The 22,670-nt window shown below is 41.8% G+C and overlaps 1 protein-coding gene across 1 annotated transcript in view; it reads right to left on the bottom strand.

Annotated features, from left to right (window-relative positions):
• nkain2 (sodium/potassium transporting ATPase interacting 2) overlaps window positions 1-22,670 on the bottom strand; it is a 110,838-nt gene that overhangs the window by 54,955 nt on the left and 33,213 nt on the right. The window contains exon 2 of the mRNA XM_085134071.1: window positions 248-385. Coding sequence (XP_084990197.1) covers window positions 248-385 — 138 coding nt within the window. The remainder of the gene's footprint in view (window positions 1-247; window positions 386-22,670) is intronic.

Here is a 22,670-nt window from a genome sequence, read left to right as displayed (position 1 = left end):
TTGCATCCACCAGCAGACGTGTTTTTTATTAATTATTAATGCAAACTGTTTAAAATTTCTCTGTTATCATTCAAGTGGGTTTTATAGTGCATCCTCAAGGTATGAATGAAGTTTTCACTGTCCGGAACTTTTTTTAACAAAAGGTTGTGAAAACATCAAACATACTACTTAAATAAGTTATGAAGCTTTAAAAAAGAGAGAGAGAGCAGAGTATAAGTAAAATGCTTGTTTTGAGCGCAAAACTCACCCCAGTGACATATCTCGGCCTGAACTGAATGGTGCCAAAAAGGCCCAGGATGACAACAATGATGTGCAGGAAGTTGGTCAGGATGGGAGCCCACTGGTATCCCAGGAAATCTATCACCTGGCGCTCCAGCACACTGACCTGATAGAAAAAAGAAGCAAAGGAGTGAGATTCGACGCAAGAAAACAAAGGCGTGTTTTCTGTAAAACATTTGACTGTTAAAGGTAAAACTACCAACAGTGGCAGAAATGACATAAAACTCTAGTTACAGCTTTGCAGTATGGTACACCTCTACCAACCACGATGGCTTTTCAATTAAAAAAAAAAGGTATTAAGTGTATTTATGTTTGGGAAATGCACTGTAGACACGACACTAGTGATCCTTCACCCACAGAAAGCCACAAATTCTAAAACACAGATGCTTTACAAGCATCTTGAACCCCAGCAGGACCTGTTAATCACCACAGTTTGTAGTCTCATCAATCAGTCTTCTGACCATATGGTCATGACCTTTGTTCCCAAGTAATGGTGTTGGAGAATAAGTGTTTTTACACAATGTTATGATGTCACATTGAAGATGATTCCCTTCTGGATCTAAATGATCCGACTTAGTGTTTTCACCCGTCTGGACATTTGAGAGAAAATTGTGTCATTAATCCTTGAAAAAACTTCCAAAACATGTTTTATAAGCCCACAGTGAGCTTGCCCCTTGACCGCCACGCTCAGATCCGTTCATTCTTGAGTCCAAGTCAACATTTGTGCCAGATGTAATTAAATCCCTTGCAGCTGCTCCTGAAATATCGCTTTCACGAGACAGCAACGGACATGAGATTACTGGGACCTTGGTCTTTTGACCTCTGACCACAAAAATCTAATCAGTTCACCTCTGAGTCCAAAGTGAGCGTCTGTGCCACACTGCGAGAAACCCGTTTAAAGCTTTCAAAAGGACAGCTTGGCATAGAGATCAGCACCGTTTTTCCTAATTATCGCAGACATGCTGTGAAACCTCAAACAACTGGTCGACCAACAGAAAATTAATCATTAGTCATTAATCATGGCTAACTCCCTCAAATGTAAGGATTTGCTGTGGTTATTTGTTAAATGCAGAAAACAATTTTGCAGATGAATCGCAGCCTAACTCTGAAGTAATATTTGAACTAACAATGGCTGTTTTTTTTATTTTTTATTTAATTCACCCCCTTTCTTCAATCAGCTGATTTTTCTGTCTTCTTTACACATATTTATTTGGGACTCTTAATGATGAACTCACTGATGGGTCTGCTGGGGTTAGAGCGGTCGTTTATCATAATAACAAAATATAAAATGCTTTGTCATAATGAAGTAAACTGTAATCAGTTATACATGCATTACTGTTAAGCTCCCAGGGCTGTGTGTGTGTGTGTGTGTGTGTGGTAGAGCCAGTGAGTCTGGGGGGTGAGGGTTATTATCATTCAGTCACTGTAGGCTCATGCTGAGATAGTTAATGAAGTTAGCACAGCGTATGATATGGCACTGCTAAATATATTAACGCACACAGACAAAGACAGGGACAGGGAGATGGTGAGGGGGGAACAAAGAGAGAGCATGAGACAAAGACAAGGTGTGCACTAAAAAGAAATAAGAAAAAAAATATAACGTGAAAGCTAAGGATGCCATTATTAGCTTCATTTAGTGCAAATGAGACTGATATTTACTGTTCTACGCTCTCAGCTCGAAGAGATTACACATCATCGACTTACATATCAAATCAAGGGCTTCATTACCAGCCATGACTGTGTAGCTGGTATTGTTTTCAGCTTGTGAGGCTGCCTGTCTGTGAGTGTCTCTCATTTAAATGAATACTGTAGCAGGAGGTAACACAAAGGTGGTCTGTCTGCACAGATTTTGTCAAGATAGCATTGCAACCCTGCAAAATACTGTCCCGAATCATTATGGGTGTGTCGTTGAGTTTAAAATGAACTTTGTTTACACCTGCTCTCTTCTCACACACATGCAGGCAAATTTCTGGACGGCTGAGTTCAGAGTGCCCTAAAGGTAAGCCATACGGCAGCTCTACAGACAAAGCTAGAGACCGTGTTGAGCTGGGATCACACCAGCAGCGAAGCCTGGGTGTTCTTGGACACAAACCCATTATGAAAATATTACATGTTCGTACATCAACTAAAGGTGTAGTGTAGTGGTTTACGCATTTGCCTAGCAAGCGTAAGATCCCCAGATGTGACACCAATCTCTTTGGGGTTGCATCAAACAGGGCATGTGCTGTAAAAAGAAATCTGCCAAATGAAACATGTAGCTGTCTGTGGTAATCCATGTGAATAACAAAGCAGCTGAAAGGTATTTGATACAGGATATTTAATATAAGCATTAAAAATACAAATGATTGTGTAACCATGGTTGTTTGTTTGTTCGGTGTTTATGTTCTAGCGCTAGCGTGAGGCTATGAACCCATCGTGGTACATTTTTGGCTGCAACAAAAGCCTCTTTTCAAATATACTTTGGTCAATCTCAGATCATCTCAGTCACTTGTACTTTTGAAAAGCTGAAAAAGAGCAACACAAATGGGAAACGTAAAAATGTTTGCCTTTAAAGTAAAAGCTGTGATTCAATTGTGTTCCAAAAGGTGCAAGTTTTACTTTGAAGGCACTTTTTGCAGTTTCTTTAAAACTTAGCAAGTAGTTGGGAAGTTTTTTGGTACAACATCAACCTAGCATCTGCCACCATCCTCCCATAAATGCTCGCCAACCAGTTGTTTTTTCCGTGGTTGCCAGGGGTTACTGACTGATAGGCCTGTGTAAACGCAGCTTTAAGCAATAACTTACAATAACAATGACCAAATCCTCATTTTTTCCTAGCAACCTCATTGGTTGCCAGGTGGTCGCCAACTTGTCTCTAGGCCTGCGTGAGGACTAACCTAATTGGTAAACACAAGCAATCAAATTTCAACTAAACATTAAAGCATCATAGTTCTTTTGACTCTTTCAAGCTGATTTTATATTTGTAAAACTGTAGCAGAAGGCTGGTCACTGGTCATTGTTATTTTATATCTATATATAAATAAAATCATATTTAATACACTTTTTTTTTTAATCCCAAAGTTTACGCTCAATATTTAACATAAAGTAGGGCTGATGGGCACTGGAGGAAGTCCTGCACAGATGGGAACATCCCAACAGTACCAGGCACGCTGTCATGACTACAACCGTAACAGTGCCTAAACTTCACCAATCAGACCGTCGTTTTAAAGATGAGTTACTGAATGTGAGAGCTACACGGAAAAGGAAGGTGTATGAATGAGTGTGCGGCATGCTGACATATGTGCATCCATCCATGTGTGGGTTTCTGTGTCAGGGCAGGTCTGCTGTGCTTGCACTTGACAGCACCTGCTGTTATTGGACACACTGGGCTCAGATGGCTCAACAATGTGTGTGTGTGTGTGTGTGTGTGTGTGTGTGCGTGTGTGTGTGTGTGTGTGCGTGTGTGTGTGAGTGAGAGTGAGAGAGAGAGACTGTGCTTCTCTGTGTGAGTGCCTTTATGTTTGGATAGACTCTCTCTCTCTCTTTCTTTGTGTATCTGTATTATGTAAAAGTGTGTCCTCCCATTGACAATTATATAGTGGTACAATTGTGTGTCTCTCACAAGCAGGCACACACAACCATACAGACCATTATAAAAAGTCAGAGGCCTCCCAGCCTATTATAGAGGCCTCTTGGGGCCCCTCTTTCATCACCAATAATATAAACAGTCTTCTCTCCAGCTGGGACACACACACACACACACGCACACACACAAGTAAGAGAAGTCACAGAAAGGAGTATCCAGTGGAGAAAATCTGAGAATTGAAGTAAAGAATTTCTATAGTTTAACTGTCAGTCATTTAAAAAAAAACAGTTGCCGGGGTTTATTGCTCTAACCCGGGTTCATATAGGAACCAATGAAAGGAATATTCAAATTCAGACCATCTGTTCGTGCACTGCTCTCGTCTTTTCATGTGAAACTCTCATTACATGTCTCAGCTGCAAAACAACTAACATCAGCTGCCCCAGTAGATCGTCCTTTGTAATTCACTTCTTCAATTCTCCTGACAGAAAGGAGACACGTAAGCACCCCCCCCTCACCTCCCTACCCTCCTAACGCCTGCATCCTTTTTCATGAATCGCATGACAGAAGAAACAATTTGAGTTTCTTCTGCTTTTCAACAACTTTAACTCTGGGGGAAGGGAGATGAAGAGCTGTGCATAGGAGCCTCGCTCCCAGCAGCAGTTTATGGCCTGCATGTAAGCAGATATGGCAGTTTTGTGATACGTGCAGCTGATGAAAGCTTCAGTGGTGTGCAGGTGGAGCTCCAAGCTGGCTAGCCGGGTCCTTTGGGATTAGATGCAGCTCGCTTTGATGCTGCTGACAGATTTGGACATTTCAGAGCCAATGCTAAGGCCAGGGATGCATGCACACTAGGGTTATTTTAATTGCTGTACATATGTACTGTAAATCTGCAGGTGGACACAGCAAATTACTCTCGATATGTTCTGGTCTAGCACATAAGAATACTTGGAGCTCTGGAGAGCCAATGCTTGCATCTATGAATGTGTGGAAATTCAAGTGGGTACTCCATTTCTCTGTTTAACAATGGTTCACAAAACACAGAAAACAACTTTATATTCAGCCTTCTGTCAATCTATCTAATGCCAGCTCAAATTCCCTCAGGGACCAAGAATGTTTATTCCACCTACTGTTTTGTTAGCATAGACTGATGCGTGTGCTCTTCCTGGCATCAGCTTCCCAAATGCAGACGGAGTCTAAGTAGAGCTACAGTGAAGCTATCACTCCCCTGCTATCCATTTACGTGGAGAGAGGCCAAATTCCTAAGAAAAAATAAAATAGGTTCTGGGCTGCGTTTAAAGGGAAAGTAATCTAACTGCCAAAGTAACAAAGACCAATCACCTGCTTGTCTCAAACAATGATTTGAAGCTTTGCAAAAAACTTGATTTTTATTTGTTACCAAGCTGCAGGAGGTGAAAGGTGGCATCGACAGCAGTTTTCCACAAACGACACTGTGACCTCTCAGGGCTCGCAAAATCGCTAGCCCGACGTCCCGGGGCTAGCGATTTTTCCAGTCGGGCTACCAAAATCTAACTCAGCCCTGCCCGTCGGGCTATCGTAGGAAGGAAAATATATGGATATGCTTTTGCATTCTTTCGCCAATGTAGCTGAGTAATTATGTCATTGGCATCGATGAGCCACTGTCAATATGTGACATATTGAAATCGCGTTTGAATTTGCGCTTGCTTTTTGCTTTCACTTTCATTTTGCGATCGCGCGAACGGTGTGTAGAGAGCAGCAGCACTGATTGGTGAGTGACGATTAATTGCGCACCAATTCCTCTGACATCGTCTTATCACTGATTAGCTTACTATTCAAACACGACAAGTGAAATCTCTCGCAGCAAGCTTAAACATGTGAGAGGTTGAGTGCGCAAAGAATCGCTGAGCGTTATGTGAGTGTGTGTGTAAAAGCAGGAGGATTTAAGCTGGTATTTTAGTTCTGCTCAGCCAAATAAGACAGGTCAGGGTGAAGAAGGGGCAGCCAAAGAAAAGCCTTCCGCAAAACGGAAAAGTTATGACAAATCAGACTATGAGGCAAAAAGAAAGCGCAGCTTTTTTGGTTTCATGGACAAAAGAATTTCTGTGGCTGGAATATGACGAGCTAAATAACATGATGTTCTGCCAGGTGTGTTGTGAGTTTCATTTGATTTCTGAGTCGACAAGCGCCTTTGTTACTGGGACCAGTAATTTTAAGAAAGACCCCATCAGAACTCATGAGAAATGCATTATTGCCCAGTCTGCAGTATCTTTCCCAGAACAAACAGCAATTGGGGGAAAAAAACATACTAAAAATAAACCAAGCACAACAAGAACTCCTGAAAAAGCTGTTTAGAACAGCGTGCTATATTGCAAAGAGTGAACTACCTTTGGCAAAATTTATCAGTCTTTGCAAACTTCAAAAAGCAAATGGCCTAGATCTTGGTTCCACTTACTTCTTACCCGTGACTTCAGTGGAAATTTCAGATTGAGGATCTGACACAGACTGATTCATGTTCTACACAGTTCTTACAAGTTCATAGAAATTGTATTTGAAAAAGTACAAAGTAAAAAGTATTTGAGTTGATGGTTGTAATTTTTATACAGTTGCTGTGATTTGTATTTTAACAATTTTTTTGATTAACTTTTGTTTCCGTTACAATATTATACTTTAATGTATAATATTGTAAAGGAAACAAAACGTAAAAAAATAGCTTTCTTTTTTATTTGGGCTACTTAAATTTATTTTGGGCTACCAAAAACTGAAGAATGCCTGCCCAAAGGGCTACCAGAGATTTTGAAATTTTGCGAGCCTTGCCTCTGTTGCCGGCTAATTTACTCTCCTGTCGTTGATTAGCACCGTTAATGAAACTCTGTCAGTTACACACACACACACACACACACACTGGGGTGCAAAACCATCATAGCGTTTCGAACATTTAGGTTTTAGTGGTGAGTAAAGATACCCAACCTGCAACACTATCCATGTATCCAGGTTACTCCAGGCCAGTGGTAACGGTGCATATTTAAAGTGTCAGAAATAATAAACGTGTGGATTTTTATTGTTGCTTTTGTAGGCAGGTTATTTGTGGCTGATGTGATTAACACTACGGGCAGAAAGGTGCAACATTTGACAGTCACAGCAAATCTGTAGAACGGTTGGCAGCGGCTGTTCTTAACTTGATTACGCAATTGAATGTTTAAAAAAATGCGACATTTGGTTGGGAAAAGTAATGATTGATTGTGTAAAAAAAGCAGGAATACTGCCAGCCGCCTGGTCTCTGGAGACGCACAGAATGCAAAGCAAGGTTTCTGCAATAAAGGTTCATAGGTCGAGAGCTGCTGGGAAGTCTGGTGTTGAAAACTGTGTGGTGTTGCCGAACGCATCATACTGCTGCTAATGAATGATGATGAACAAATATCAGCTGAACAACTGAGTAAAACTGAATGGTACCCACTCTTTTACATGTATAAACAGAGGTTATTGTATACTGGACTAATTCCATACACTCGCTAAGTGTTAAGCTAAAAATAAATAAATGAAATAAATATATAAATCCCAATGCTTTGTACTAATAGTGCTTCTGACAGAGTCTGTCAGAGTCTGACAGACATCGGATTTTTAAGACAGATACCATTATTTCGTGATTTGAAAATCAAATATTCTTTCAGACACATGACACATAAACACATTTCCCTAATATTTACTATGTTTAGTTATTTATTCGCTCATTTACGCTCTGCCCGACTACCCGCTGGTTTTTGTGTTTCTGGCGTTCCAAACACGGTGTTGTAAATAGGGACATGTAGAGTGCCCTCTGTTGGACAAACGATGGCAACGTCAACATTTGCAAGATGGCTAAAGGAAGTTTCTCACAATTCATTTTTTTTCCTTTTTAATTTTTAATTTATTGGCTGTTACAAATGCTGACATAGATCAGCAAATAGCTAGTATCAGTCAATAGTACTGGCTGCCGACATGTCAAGTAGAAGTAAATATGCCTTTTTTTGAATTGTTTATCTCTGTTGTGACCATAACGTTCTATTCAAATTGTCTTCCATTTCTTTTCTTTAGTTACTTTTTTAGTGAATTAACTTAACTATCTGTTTGGTAAGCTAAGCCTGGCAAACTGGAGACGGACTGAAAAAACCCATGAGGTAAGGTGACACAAGCAAAGCATATCTGCTACAATATCTATTCACTAGCTGGACCCACGTCCTCATTTTAGGTTTGGAAGCATTTTTAGTAGATAAAGGCGAATGGCTTAATCAAGAAATGAGCTGCCGTTTGGGGCAGGCCTCGATGGGGTCTGGGAGTGGCTCCCAGGCCTGGCAGATCCCCGTGTACTAATTAGAAGCGAAGAAGTGAAAGGATTGAAAAGGGGAAGGAGGGTGAGGCACATAAATGAGAACAAACAGCTTGTAGAACTGGGGGGGTCATATATAGATAAGACTTGGAAGGGGCGTGTTTTGAGGCGTGGTCCCGCTCCTGATATTCATAAATTTATCTCCAACAAAGATGTATTCCAACACAGTCTCATAGCAGGGGAATGTGTATAAAAATGGCTGTAATGCCTGAGCAATAAATGCCCAGGTTTTGTAACACCCCTTGAATTAAAGCTGAAAATCTGCACTTCAATCACGTATTGACTAACTGATTTAAACTCATCTGTGGTGGTGTACAGAGGCAAGTCTACAAAGGTTGTGTCTGTGTCCAACAAATTGTGGAGCTAATGATGCCATCAACGTAGTTTCCATCTTCAAATATTTAACTAGTTCAGCCGTATCGATCATATTTAGGTTAAAACACAGCTTATTCAGCTTTGTTCTCACTCTCCAGCTATGCTATGAGTTCAGTTGAATTTCGGCTTGTTGCTTTAGTTTTTACACTATGCAACACCACCCACTTAACATTCAGCCATCCAACTACTGACTAACACACTTCGTGAAGTCAAATATGTTTTTGCTTCTCTTTGGTTAATAAAAGCTTTGCCTCTCCCATTATTTGTCATGCCTCATGGAGGTGGACCACGAAACACGCATCAGCAGGAAAAGTGCGTGTGCCGGATGGTTGTGGTTCTTGACGATGCTGTGCGCGTTCCTCTGGGAGTGCTGGTGGAGGATAGTGACGTGGCGTCAGCAACTTATCGATGGTGCAGCTGTGCAAAGATGCCACACTTCCTCAGCCTCCTCGGAAAACCACTCCTGATGATGTCATACAGATACGGCGACTGTGGGGTGTGGGGGTCCCCGCTATGTGCACACAGTGAAACATGAAACTGCTGACCCTTTTAACCTCAACAAAGCCAGTGTGGGCAGAGGAAGGTTTCCACCCCTCTGCTGTCTTCTGCAGTTCATTTGTGCTGCAAATTGTTTCTGCCACACACACGCACGCGCACGCACACACACACACTCGTACACACACGCAACACGGTGATGCAGATGCAGTGAGGGCAAAGACGCACCGAAATACTTCAGGAATAGATTAGCAGCAGAAAGAAATATGAAGCTGATGAAAGGGACAGCGGAGAGGCAGAGCAGGAAAGGGTCTTCGGTGAGGTGGAAAGAGTTGGGTCTATTTGATGATGAATGATAGATGGAAATCAAAGAATGAGCCTCGCTGCAGACAGGAGGACATCTGCACTGCGTGACTATTATGAGACACTGCCGAGCGACGAGTGTCTTTTATCTAAAACACAAGACGAAGAGAAAGAGAGAGAATGAGACAGTGAAGGATGGAGAGAGGGATCTGATGAGAGAGCATGAGGAGATGGAGAGGTGATTAGGATCCCACTGTTACTGAGCAAAGAGATGAGTGGCACTGGGTGAGAGAAATGAAAATGTCTCCATTCCTCCTTCCTCACCGTCTTTCCTTTCCCGACCTCCCTTTCCTTGCTCTCATCTCCTCATTTCCTCCCATCCTTTTCCTTTTCTCATCATCATCTCCCCGCCTTCTTCCTTCCTTCATCTCTCCTGCATATTTAATATGTATTCATCTGCTAACAGATCTGTTATGTCACAAAACTGCAAATTACCTCATCTGCCTCCTCCCTCTTTTCCCCCCCATTACCTCACTACCTCCCACTTCCGTGCTCGCTTCCCATATTCTCTCCACCGTCTCCCTCTCTGTCCTCCGTCTCCTCGTGAAGTTTTTCCTCCCTGTCCCGCCTGCTCGACTCCTCCCCCCTCACCTCCTTGCTCCCTCGGCTCTTTGGCTGACAGTTTTCGCTTGGTTGTGTGACCTTTAAAAAACTGCTGATCAAATTCTGCCGCTCATCCCATTAGGAACGACAGCGAGGGAAGGAAAGCAGAGATGAAGGGGAGGAGATCGGGTCAGATGGGCTGTGGTGAGACAACAAGAAGAAGCTGGAGAACGAGCTGGCAGAGAGGAGAGGCAGTATGGAAAGCAGCAGGGATGGAGCAGAGAGAAAAATAAACAGGCAGAGAAAAAAATGTGTGAAAATGCCCAAAAACATCAAACATATGAGTCACGCAGGGAGCATCACGACAATCACAAACACAGTGAAACAAATACGTCCTTTTTTATTCTTCACACAACTTTCCTTTTCTGTTTCTCTAATCACCCCAAACTTATTTTTGCAATAAACCTCAGAAGCATTTGTGGTTTTACTGTTAACTTAATTAAGGCCGCCTGCCTGCGCAGTGCCCTACTGTGTACAGCAAAAGCAATCTCCCATCGATTCGGTTCGCACAACGATCAATTCATCTCCATTGGAGGCTATTAGGGACCATTTGTGGCTACTTAGAGCTCGGAGAGAGAGAGAGAGAGAAGACGGCGGGGAAAGGTGGAGCGAGCAGAGGAGAAGGAAAAAGATGAAAGTATGTCGTGATCCGAGGAAAGGGAGGGAGAGCAAAAGAGTGGAAGAGGAGGAAAGAAAGAGGAAGGGGAAAGGAGCCGTGATGGAAAGAGACAATGATGATCACAGGTGAAAATCTCTATTAAATATCCAATTTCCTCCATTCAGGCCTACTCATTGTCATCACAGCTGTTCAGTTATAGCTGCAATAGCCATAATATCCTTAGTCACTCAGCCATACACGGACTATGCACTACTCCAAGTGGAAGTCCCACTTGAATTAACACTGCAGGATGGCCATAGTCATAAGCCATGCCGCTTTAGTGGAAACAGGCACTGGAAAAACATACCTGTGACTCACACAGGTGACGTGTTGCCTTTATATGAGTTGGCTGAACTTTTAGGAGACTTGTGTTAAGCTACTGCTGAGCCTTCAGGTGCACCTATTATATTTCCTGATCTTATGGGCTTTTGAGGCTGGTGAATAAGATTATGAAAATACAGCAGGAGATATAGCTTCATATTTAGTTCTGTGATAGCGTTTCGTCGTGTGGCTCTGAAGCTTGCATGCAGAGGTGAGGCTTAAGAATCACACCAGGGTGTGTATTTCAGCAAAAAATAAAAAAAATAAAAACCTATTGGAGAATGGCACCAGGCTTATGACCTTTATGACCTCTCTTACTATTTCCGGGTCAGATTATCCAATGTATGCTCATTTGCCCTCCATCTCATATGCTGTCTATGCCCACATTGCAGAACAGTGGCCCATGTTAAACAAATTTGGGCTATGACTGTAATGTGTCTCCAAGTGCAAATTAAATGACATGAATGCACTAAGAAGTCCAATCACAAAGACACATCCTACTCCGAGGTGCACCGTTTGGGATGCAGATCCCTTTGCAGATTCTGACAAAAATGATAGTTATTCTGAAAGCATTCAAAAGGTTCTCGGGTGAAAAGCTGCTGGAGTACGGACTTTTAAGAGATTTAGGATTTTAAGCAGAGGAGAAACTGGCGGAAAGACAAAGAGGTGAGGCGAAATTATTCCCCAAACACTGAATGACAGTGAGTTAATGAAACGCTACAGATTAGACCGTGCAGGGATAATGTTTGTGGTCGATCTCATTAGAGATTCGCTCACATCCCCCACCCAACACATTAACGCTATAATGCCGGAAATGAAAGTGATCATCGCAACACGAAGATATCTGGCAGCTGGAAAAATGCAACAGTGCAGCACTGATGTCTGTCGCAACCTTTGATCAGCAGACTGATCACACACAACAAAAAATAACGACGTCTCCGCCTGAGACACACTTCATTGTAGAAACTGAAAGCAGAACAATTTATTTTAGTCAGTAAAGACAAGAAAAATACTATCAGCGTGTGAAGAGGCTACACTGCAAGTAGGTGGGACTCCTAGTTTATTAGTATTTTTGAATGTTGTCAATTCAATTCTATTTATATAGCGTCAATCACAATGGTAGTCCACTGTGGACTTTAACATTGTAAGCTAAAGACCCTACAATAATACAGAGAACCCTGTATGAGCAAGCACCTGGTGGGAAGGAAAGTATATCAGCTTGAATGGCCAAAGTAAGCCAATCATCACAAAAAGTGTACTTTTCTCTTAAAAATGTATCAAACTTTAAAAAGGAACCAGGTCAAGCCCTCCTTCTCAGAACCTTTTTACCTGCTAGAACTCTTTGGCAGAAAGTTTGGGGCTTAGCAGCTCTATGAGAGGATTCCCTCAATGTTTGTCTACAGGTAGATACTTCAAAGACAAAGACTGAAGCGAGGAGGCAAGCAGAAAACCTTGATCAAATGACCTCAGAGATCTACTGGTGTTACAAGGCCTCGGTGTCTCTTATTACAGACAGAGCTCTAAAAATGATCACAAGAATTTCTAAATGAATTCAAAATATTATCGACAGCCATGATGACAGATCATAATCATGGTTACATGAGAGATTTAAGTGCCGCATAAAGTTTGAAATGAATACAGTGGAGTGTCATTGGCCACACTGGAAAAGTGTCTGGAGCTGTTTGGTCACACCTGAAGGTGGGGTGAAAGGGCAGCACTCACAGGATCGTGTACGAATCAACCATTTAAATAACAGCCCAGAAAAAGCTTGAAGGAGGAGTCCAAACCTTCATCGAAAAGTGACACAATAAGTCAGCGTATTTCCTTGGCTGGGAATGATGTCGGAAATGACACTGCATGAAAGTCAAGAGAAAGTTTCAGGTCCAAGTGAATGTTTTAACGCTGGTTTTCCATGCCAGAAAGTGCTCAGGTTTACATTAGTGGCTCTTACACTATTACATATGAAGTGATTTGCTCAGAGCTGGTAGTTTGGTCTCCAGGAGGCATTTCAGACTCTCGATGCTCAGACAACACTCCATCAAATGTCAGTCAGAAGTGTACAAGACTTATATTGATACGCACTATTGGATTGAACCATCCATCCTCTTCCATTTATTCAATTAACTGTTGCAGGGGGATCCTGCTGCAATTGCACCACATCACATATTAATTCAACTCAGGACCGGCTGGCTTAGCAACCCCAGTGGTTATTTTACCTGTCATCACATCAGGTCACGGTCTCTCGCCACCACATTAATGTTCTGGTTTCTTCCTGTGTGCACACCTCTTTAGTCTTTTAAAGGTCTTTTCTGGTGACCAGAGACTAGAAATTAATCAATTAATTTTATTAAAGACAGGCTACAAGAAACAAAAAGGACATCATAATGTTTACAACAACATAATACAACCACAACGTCCTTGTGACCAGGAAAAATCCGTGGTTGCCCAATGAAGTTTTATGATTCTGGTGACTGATTACAAGTAGTTGCAGCAAAAGGTATCCAATCAAACGTAACGTTACCTGGTGAGAGGCAACCTGACTCGGACCGACTGCAACATCTCTGAAACAGACTACTGAAGGTTTGACAACATATTGCAATCGATCTGAGTTAGTCTGTGCTGCTGAAATCAGGTAACTAATCTGTGTGTCTTTTTGCGAGCTGGTTATTTTGGTATGTAAAAGCAATGTTTGCTGATGTTGTCATTTTGCAGTAAAATCACAATCCTGCAACAACTCTGTCAATATTTATGAAGGAATCATTGTTGTACATCTATGAGGACAATGACATTTTTGATTTTCAGTGATTTACCACAGATCGCTTAGTAACAAACAGATTTAATGTCAAACTAGCAGCAGATTGACTGCATCTGATTGCTGTTTTACGTGCTGTTTTTGAGGCAACCATTTCCAAGAAGAGATCACAAGTTCTTGGAGCTCGATTGGAACTATTTTGGTCGTCCCGCAATTTTCAGGCACTGTTTTCCCTATTGTAACTGTAGCACAAGGAAGACCTGCAGTCACTCATCTACCTGGATGTGTGGACTGCTTGACTATTCTTTACATCACTTCCACTTTCCCACGCTTTCAGACTCATTTCTCTCACCATTATTCTGGCAATCAGTCATTTTCTTGCCCACGTTCTGCAAGCCGATCAGCCCCTATTCCATGTGCTTTAAATCTCAGCGCTCCTCTTTCATTCTCCCCTTTCAGGCTCATTCATGTGATCACCCTTGTCCCCACCTCCACCTCATCTCCAACTGCTTCATCTCTCCCACCATCAGCATCAGCACTCTGGGGGGCGTTGTCCTATTTCTTCATCATTGGACTCCGCTCTGCTGCGTAGTTTCATCTGAGTCTAATCGCCGAATAATTTATTACTCAAGCTTTGTACTTGAATAAAATATGTTGAGGTCTTCCAAATGATCTCTCCTTATTGAAACAAGATATTTTTTTAAAATGTGGGTGGTAAAACTGTGCACACAGAAGAAGCCAAAAGAAACCGAGTACACTAGCAAAGGTTCAAGACCACTGACTTCAGGCAGTTTCTACACTGAGTTTAAATGTCACTGCTCTGACCTGCCCAAAAAAACCAGTGGTAGTACGTTTCAGGCTCCAGGGCTCCCAGTAATCGATGATTAGTGTTCCCAAAAACATGCGTCACTGTGAACTCAGACTCGAGTAAGTATTTCAAACTATATGGCCAACTATGGTTATATAAGTCTACTGTTAATCAATTGCAGCTTAATGAGGGATTTAATTTCACAAAGAATGAATGCAGTATCTAAAATATCACAGTTTAGATAAACGAAACTGTTTTTTTTACCTGTCACAGACGGCCAGCAGTCATAATAAAAGTGTGCTGCACGACTGCCCAGCATCTCATATTAAAAATACTGGCCCAACACTTGTCACGTCTCATAGATTCTTGTCCAAATTATATGCATTTGGTTCATCTGTTTTGCACTTTTGTTGGCCTGTCATAATGTCAGTTTTTATAAATCTGGCTGCCGTGGCTGTCAGCAGATGGAAAAAGAGGACGGGAGCAGTGTTAGCCAGTTAGCAACACGCTGTAAGTGCTCTGATGTGTCATGTGGAACAACTGAGATGGATCAAGATGGCAGTGTGTTAATGAACGCTGCGCTGCCGAGGAGCACTCGTAGGCTGTTATTATGGTCACTCATCTTCACACTACAGCTCAAGACAGGCTACCTGGAAATATGATGAGTAACTACTAGCCCACAGCCAAAAATCCATTTTCCCACCTAATTTGCAGTAATAAGCCCCAGCACCTGAGCAAATTGGAACTGCAATTTGGATCCCACGGACATCTGACATTCTCAAAATGGAACATCATTGGAAAAACAGACAGATAGATAGACGGTGCTGAAATCCTATTTCTGCAACATAATCAGAAATACCACCGAGGGGGGATTTCCCTCGTTTTGTTCTTTTTGTCATTTTTTATTCGCAGCTCAGAGCGGCACTGACAAAGTACCTCAGTGATGAAATACATTCAGGTTCTCGCTCACTTCATACAAGATGCCACTGAGCCACTTGCTGGGAAGCTGTTTCATTCCATCAGTCAAGATAAAAGGTTTCTTAGATAGACTGCAGTACATGATTTCACCTCTTAACTCAATGGGTTGTTCCACATTGGGACCACTGATTTGAAAGATGAAGTTCCCAATGCTGAAAAGACCTGCACTGGAATTCTATTGTGGGACTTCTTGTAACTACAACTTTGAACCAGAGCTTCCACAAAGTCATTCAAGCATTGCCCAACAGCTGGGGTTCAGTCTCTTGTCCAGGGACTCTCCAGCACTGGCCAAATTCTAACCCTGCGATAAATGGACCACCCACACCACCACCTGAGCCCCCTCTATGTATTGCTGGCCTTTTATTCTATTAATAACAATAATAATATGATGGGTAAGAAGTGCAGCAGACAACTGACTACTCAACTTACATTGCAGTAGTTTCTATCAGTGGTGGGGATGACAGTGCAGGACTTATTCATTGGTGCTTATTCCTTTTCAGTTGCACACAGTCATGCAACGTATCAAGCAGAATCGCTGCATTTGCTTAGTGCGGGCAATGAAATGAGACGCTACCGTATCATGAGCTACTCTGTGACTTCTTCCCCTTGGTTTCTATTTTTGTAGCATTGCTGCTAATATCATTAACTTCTGCAATTGCGCCGCGTGAATTGGTTCCTCACCTCCCTTCCCTCTGTCCCTCTCTTCTGCCACGAGCACCACGGATCCCATACACATCTCCTCGTGAATTAACTAGAGTGATTAATATTCCTTGGAAACATTTCTCTATGTAAACGTGGCATTTAAATGTCAGAAACACCGACTAATCAGTTTGGTATTTCAACAGATCTTCCCTCTCTGCCTGTGACTGTCCACCCTTCCGTCTTTGCCTCTCTCTGCCGCTGCTCTTTTGTTTTTCTGTCAGCTGGGTGCTGCTCTCCCTCTTTCCCTCTCTCTCTTTGCCTGGAAAAAACATCCAAAAAAGTCTGGCTGAAAAGTCTTGCTTCTGTTATCATCATCTCCTTTTTTGAACAGTCAAATTGTCCCTATTATCAGTAAATCCCAGTGTAGGATAACACAGATAAAAAAAATGTATATTAGCTCAGCTTGCCAAGACAAGAAAAAAAAAAGCCCATTCTAATCTCAAACTGTGAGAAACAATTGATCCCAATTCCCAAAATATAGACAGCATGAGGGTTATTTATAGCAGCGATATCAGAGGGGTGCACACGGCACATCTGTGCAAGACGGAGTACACACACACAGGTAGGCAGACTGCATGGATACACAGGCGCACACACGACTGGGGGGGGACATCCTCTCTCTTAGACTATCAATCAGATATCATTAGGCAGCCTCAAACAAGTGCACGTGTGTCTGAGTGCCTATGACAGCGTGTGTGTGTGTGTGTGTGTGTGTGCTTGCTTGATGGCCGTGTGCCGATCCTGAGCTGAATGTGTCATTAGCGATAATTGCAGGTTGCAGCCGAAGCTCTTTGCAGTCATTTAGCGTGATTGACCATTTGATTATGATTAATATTATACACATAAACTCAATAAATGCACCTGTCCCGTCTTTTCCCACCGTCTCTTCTCCCCAACCATCTCGCTTTCTTTCCCTCCACATCTTCCACTTCTTTACCGTCCGCGTCCTTTTCCCCAACTCCCAGTCCGGTCACCTTCTTTCTGATGCTCTATCCTTTTTAATCTACTTATTAAGTACTGAATTTAAGGCCTTTGATGGAAACCTTGTCCATCTGTTTGTCTTGCTGCAGCTCCCTTTGAAAGCTTTCTCTTCCTCTAACTGTCTGTCAGATTGCCTTTTTTTCCTGTCTGATCCGGCCAGACCAAAGAAACGCTGACATTATCAGAGGAGACCAGAAAGAGTGAAATGCTCGGATTTATCTCAATATGTTTTATCTGCCCTGCCGCTTTGATCTAAACTGGACTGACTTTGACAAAAGCACATAAGAGAAGGGGAAGACAACAGAGCTGGGGCAAGCGATGAGGTTAAATTCGATACTACCAATATCATGATAGTTTAGCTGGGTTTTTTTGGGAACCAGTACGGGTAATTCCTTGTTATATCTCGTGGTTATACACTGAAGAACTTGAAGGTAATCGTGCAGCTGCGGTAATTTCAAACTGATGTCAAGAGTTGTACGTTTTGTGCAAATGGCTCTCTTCTCCTGCTTTTCCTCTCCTGGCTCCTTAATGGCATTGGCTTTCTCTGCTTATTGCCTTCTCCCTCCTTCTTTATCTTCTCTCCTGGTGGCTCTCTCCCGCTCTCCCCTCTCCCTCTTTCTTCTTCCCTTTATCACAAACTTTTCTTCTCCGTCTTGCTTTTAGCTTGTCAATTCTGCTTCCACTTTCTTTGGCTTTCTGTCTCCCTTGCTCCTCCGTGAGTTCTTCTTCTTCTCTCCCCTCTCTCACTCCTTGCCTCTGCTTCCATTATCTCATCTTCCTCATCTCTCCTCCTCCTCCATTCACCCCACACCTCATTCCCTCCTTCTCTTAATCGGTTTCTGTGTCACTATTCAACGCACACACACACACACACACACAAACACACACAAATGCAGTAGCATCCCTCCTCAGTCAATCTGTAAATGAATTATCAGCCCACCAATGGTTTTCCCTTCGTAGACTCTGATATCTTAATGGCTGATCTATGCAGGCAGTGCTTTTATGAGAATAAAACGTGTGTGTGCGTGTGCGTGCATGTGTGTTGGTTAGTTCAACTGCTGCATGATAAATAGGGAGTATTAGAAGGCAACCTCTATCGTACCCAGGGGCTCTCGTTTTGTGTGCGCTTGTGTGTTAAGTGCATGTCTGCATGCAGCGTGTGTGGTTCACTGTATGAGACCCGGTTTTGTCAGGTTACTGCGTGTGTGTGTGTGTCCGTGAGCGAAAGTGAGAGCAGTGCATGAAGTGTGTGTTTAATGCAGTTTTTTGTATTGTAAGTGTGTGTGTGTGTGTGTGAGTGTGTGTGTGTGAGAGAGAGAGAGAGAGAGAGAGAGAGCGAGAGAGAGAGAGAGAGAGAGAGAGCAAGAGAGCGAGACAAAGCGGGAGTGGAAATGACAACAGATAAACCCACAGATGGACGCCCAGCGGGCTAAGAAACATTAAGACTGCACAAACACATTAACACACACACACACACACACACACACACACACACACACACACACACACACACACACACACACACAGAGAATGGTAAGTAGATATTGGCCTCTCCCTCTCTCTGAATAACCTCATGGGAGCCGAATGACATCAACCACATCATTGGTGGTTGTGGCGTGCATGTCTGTATACACACAAGCAGAATGTAACATGAGTGTGTGTGTGTGTGTGTAACTGGTAACAAAAAGGATTACTTTGAGGAAAAATATATAAAACTTAAAGGAAGTAGCTTGTGTGTTAGTTTATTGTACTGTGTTATATGAGGGTTGACGGCAGCGTGAAAATAACCAGGTAGAGGTTTTAAACACAAGCTGTGTCCCAAAATGTTTCAGCTGCCTCAGTAAGACCGTAGACAAAAGCATCAGTGCGGTTTATTGTGTCTGTGTCGGGGCCAAAACTAAATTAACTTTGTGTCCCGGGCTGAATGGGAGACATGAAAAGAACCCGCAGTGTCCCAGCTGACAATGAACTGCCGGCCATCTTTGTCACCTTATTTAAATGAGCTTCATTGTGCTCACGGCGCTCATAGCATCAATGGGAGCCAGGCACTTTATTTCCTCCTGCTCACTGTTATGAAGCAGAAAATATGGCCATATTTCCATAATATTACTCTGGCTGCTATCACTGAGGCCGCATTGCTGATCGCCCATTCAGTGTCAGTGAAGCACATCCAGGCAGCATTCGCTCCCGGTGCATGTGGACACGAAAGCTCGTCTGTGTGTTTACCGTACGGAAACACCCACGAGCAGATTGCACTTAAGCTATTTATGATGCAGTGAATCTGGAGCCTCTGTAAGTTTCCATTGCAGGGTTAGGTGCTACTAGAGGCCAAAGAGACTTTAAAATAAGGGCATGATTACCGTTCTGGGCTGGGCTGAGAAAACTTAGTCTGTCTGTCAAGCAGTCCATAATTTACCTGTGATTTATTTCTTACTCTTTTTTTTCATGCTGGTGCTGGCATATATTCAAAACTGTAGGTGCTTACTGAGTCATAGCAAGGTTAATTCAGTGCACTAATATAAAACAGAATATCAAGGAAATATGTTGTTCTTTGGTTGCCACAAACAGTTGTTTTCATTATTGAACTGCTTGCCACCTATCTTTTGTTTTTCCCATTAATAGATTAGCTTATAAAATGCCGATAAACATTAAGACATGACCAATCAAACACAGATCATAAAATAGCCACTTGAAAAATACTGATTCTTGTTCGTGGACACAAATTTCCCACACTAAGTTTGTGTCTGTGAACATGACAGGTCTCATATGTCCATGTACACGTCCAAGTGAATAGGTTCCACTTTTAAAGCCTGAAAAAGATGACATTTGGGGATGTAGAGTGGATTATTTTGTAGCTTAGTTTGCATAGTAGGAGTTACACAAGTAACAAGTTACACTTCACTTATATTATGACATTATTTTAGCTATGATATTAATTCAAAAATACAATTTTCAACTTATCAACTTGTTAAATAATGATTTGGTTGGGTTTAGGCACCAACCATGACTTGGTTACATATTTGGTTAATTAAGGGAGACCCTGGTAACACACTGCTTTGTCGTTGGCAGTCAGTGGCTAGTAGCGAAGCGACCAAAACTGCTAGCTACTTTCTTTTTATACCAAAAACTTAAAAATGCGAATACTTTTTAGGGTTTTTTTAGTTTTTCGTTTTTTGTACAAGTCTAGTCACCGTAGGCAATACATATATTGAGGCTTTTTCTCAGAAGTGTTCTTGTCTATCATTAAATGTTGTGGCTAAAACACAGGAAAAGCTACAGCTACCGCAATAGTTCCACCTAAACTTCTTGATAAGAAAGGCAATATGAGCCAGTTGGTAATAAAACATAATGTTAACCTTTTAAATAAAGGATCTACCACCACTATTGACTTTTCAACATTTTAAGCTCATACGATAAACATTTTTGTTTTCTACAATTGGGTGTAGAGAATAATGTAATTCTACTGGTATTGGTACCAACTACTAAACCTCTGGTATTGTCCCAAGTTATAGTTTGGGCTTTCTAGGCAATCCTTTAATGTAATTACCACCCTTTCATACATCAGTTTGCGATGTTCTTTGCTGTCATTGGTGGAGTTTAACTCATTGTGTTGCCAGTGGTTATTTCACCCAACATCATTTGAAGTCCCGGAATGTCTTACACTGTGGTCTTTGGTTGCCACATTGCTGCAAAGTGCTTCCCATTTATCTTTAGAAGATCATGGTTTGGTTTCTAATCCAGCAGCTCTGTTTTAAAACTCTGTTTTCTTGGTCGACATGGTGACCAGGTGAATGAAGAGCCTGGACACAAAAAATAATATTACCTATACATAATATAGGTAATATTTTATAACTATAAGTTTCAAAGAAGGCTTACTGTCATGAAAAAATTTAGCATGCTCATTAGCACGAGCAACCACAGTTAAGGACTTTTTCTCAAGCATTACAGCTTCACAGCAAAAGGCGAGGTTTTCAGGTGAGGTTTTGTGTGAGAAAAGTTCATTCTAAAAGGTAATTATAAGCCCTCACATTTCAGTGAAAAAACTAAATGACTGGTTTAGTTGGAACTGATCTTAAACCCTGATAAAGTTTTTGTATTTGTGTGCGTGTTGCAGCCTTTTGTACTTTTTGTGCACGGTCCTCAAAATGTCATTTGTGTACCACTTCAATCTAGAAAGTGAGTGTGCGTACACGTGCGTGTGTTTCTTCCCTTAAGCCAACTAGCCACTTCAACTGTCCCGCTACACAAAGGCATTTCTTTTGAGACTTCAAAACCAAAAATCTAATTTTTAGAATTGTCTGTCTGCTGAATGAAAGCTCTTACAAAAACTCAAAGAGTTTCTTTTCTCTACACACAGAGAACAAGCATGTGTCTTTGTGTGCATTTCTACCCCTACGTGTGTGCTTTTCATTTAACTAATGGCATGAAAAAAGCGTCAGCACTTCATTTTAGTGGCAGTTTGGGAAGGGACTGGTAACTTTAGTGATTTTAAATCAATGCTCATTAGCAGGGTTGGAGGGGTGTTTGTAATGACGTTGGTATTATCCTTGCTGCCAAACACTCGTTGCAATCACACTGATCACTAGACTGCCCAGTGTCCACTATTAATAGTCTGAATAATATTGAATCACTCATTTGCAATACTGCTGGGAAACAGATTATAACGTTTATTAAATGCAGAAGTTGTTACCGCTAAATGCTACGAGTAAAAAGCATGGATCGGAGTGCTGTAACAGGCTCAGTTTGCTGGGTTAGTGCTCCGCTTTCTTTATCGAATAAAAGTTCACAGCATTACAGCCAACAGACACTCACACCAGCTTTATATCAAATGCATTACACAGAGTGCTGAGCACTGAAAAATGTCTCTAAAATGACAATCTCTAAAACGGATCGCAATGTTTTCTGGGTGCTCCAGCTAACGTAATGTGATCCTGGCGCCTGAAAGCCACATGAATATAAATCAGTTCATTTACACAAACAACATAAACAAATTCACTTTATGCGTGCTAAAACAGAGAAGCGTGGTTATGTTTTAAAAAAATCATAATAATTATTTTGGTCATGACTCAGATCACGGTTATGTAGCATGATTAACTTCAGAAAAATAATGTGTGAAACTCAACTCAACTATTATTAGGCTGCATTTTTTTTTCTATTTTCACGAACTATGAGTATACTTTGAATACACTTTCAGTGAAAACTAAATAAGAAAATGACAAGAAATGAAGTGGAGGTGGTGGAGATTGTGAGGCCCTTCCTGTAAGGGCAGCTTTCACACTTGGAGGCTTTGTCTGTTGTCAGGAGACATCCCCATCTCAGGAGACAACCGGTAAGTGACAGCAGGTTTCCTCGAGTTCACCTACAGAAACCTTGTTATGACTTTTACTTCTTCTAGGTAGACCTTGTTGGCTCTCTTTCAGTCACACTGGCTCAAGCTCAATTAAATAG

Source organism: Neolamprologus multifasciatus, chromosome 15 (genome assembly GCF_963576455.1).
Source record: "Neolamprologus multifasciatus chromosome 15, fNeoMul1.2, whole genome shotgun sequence".
NCBI classification, from domain to species: domain Eukaryota; kingdom Metazoa; phylum Chordata; class Actinopteri; order Cichliformes; family Cichlidae; genus Neolamprologus; species Neolamprologus multifasciatus.
Note: the sequence above shows the minus strand (reverse complement) of the source record. Positions and strands in the feature narration are given on the sequence as shown.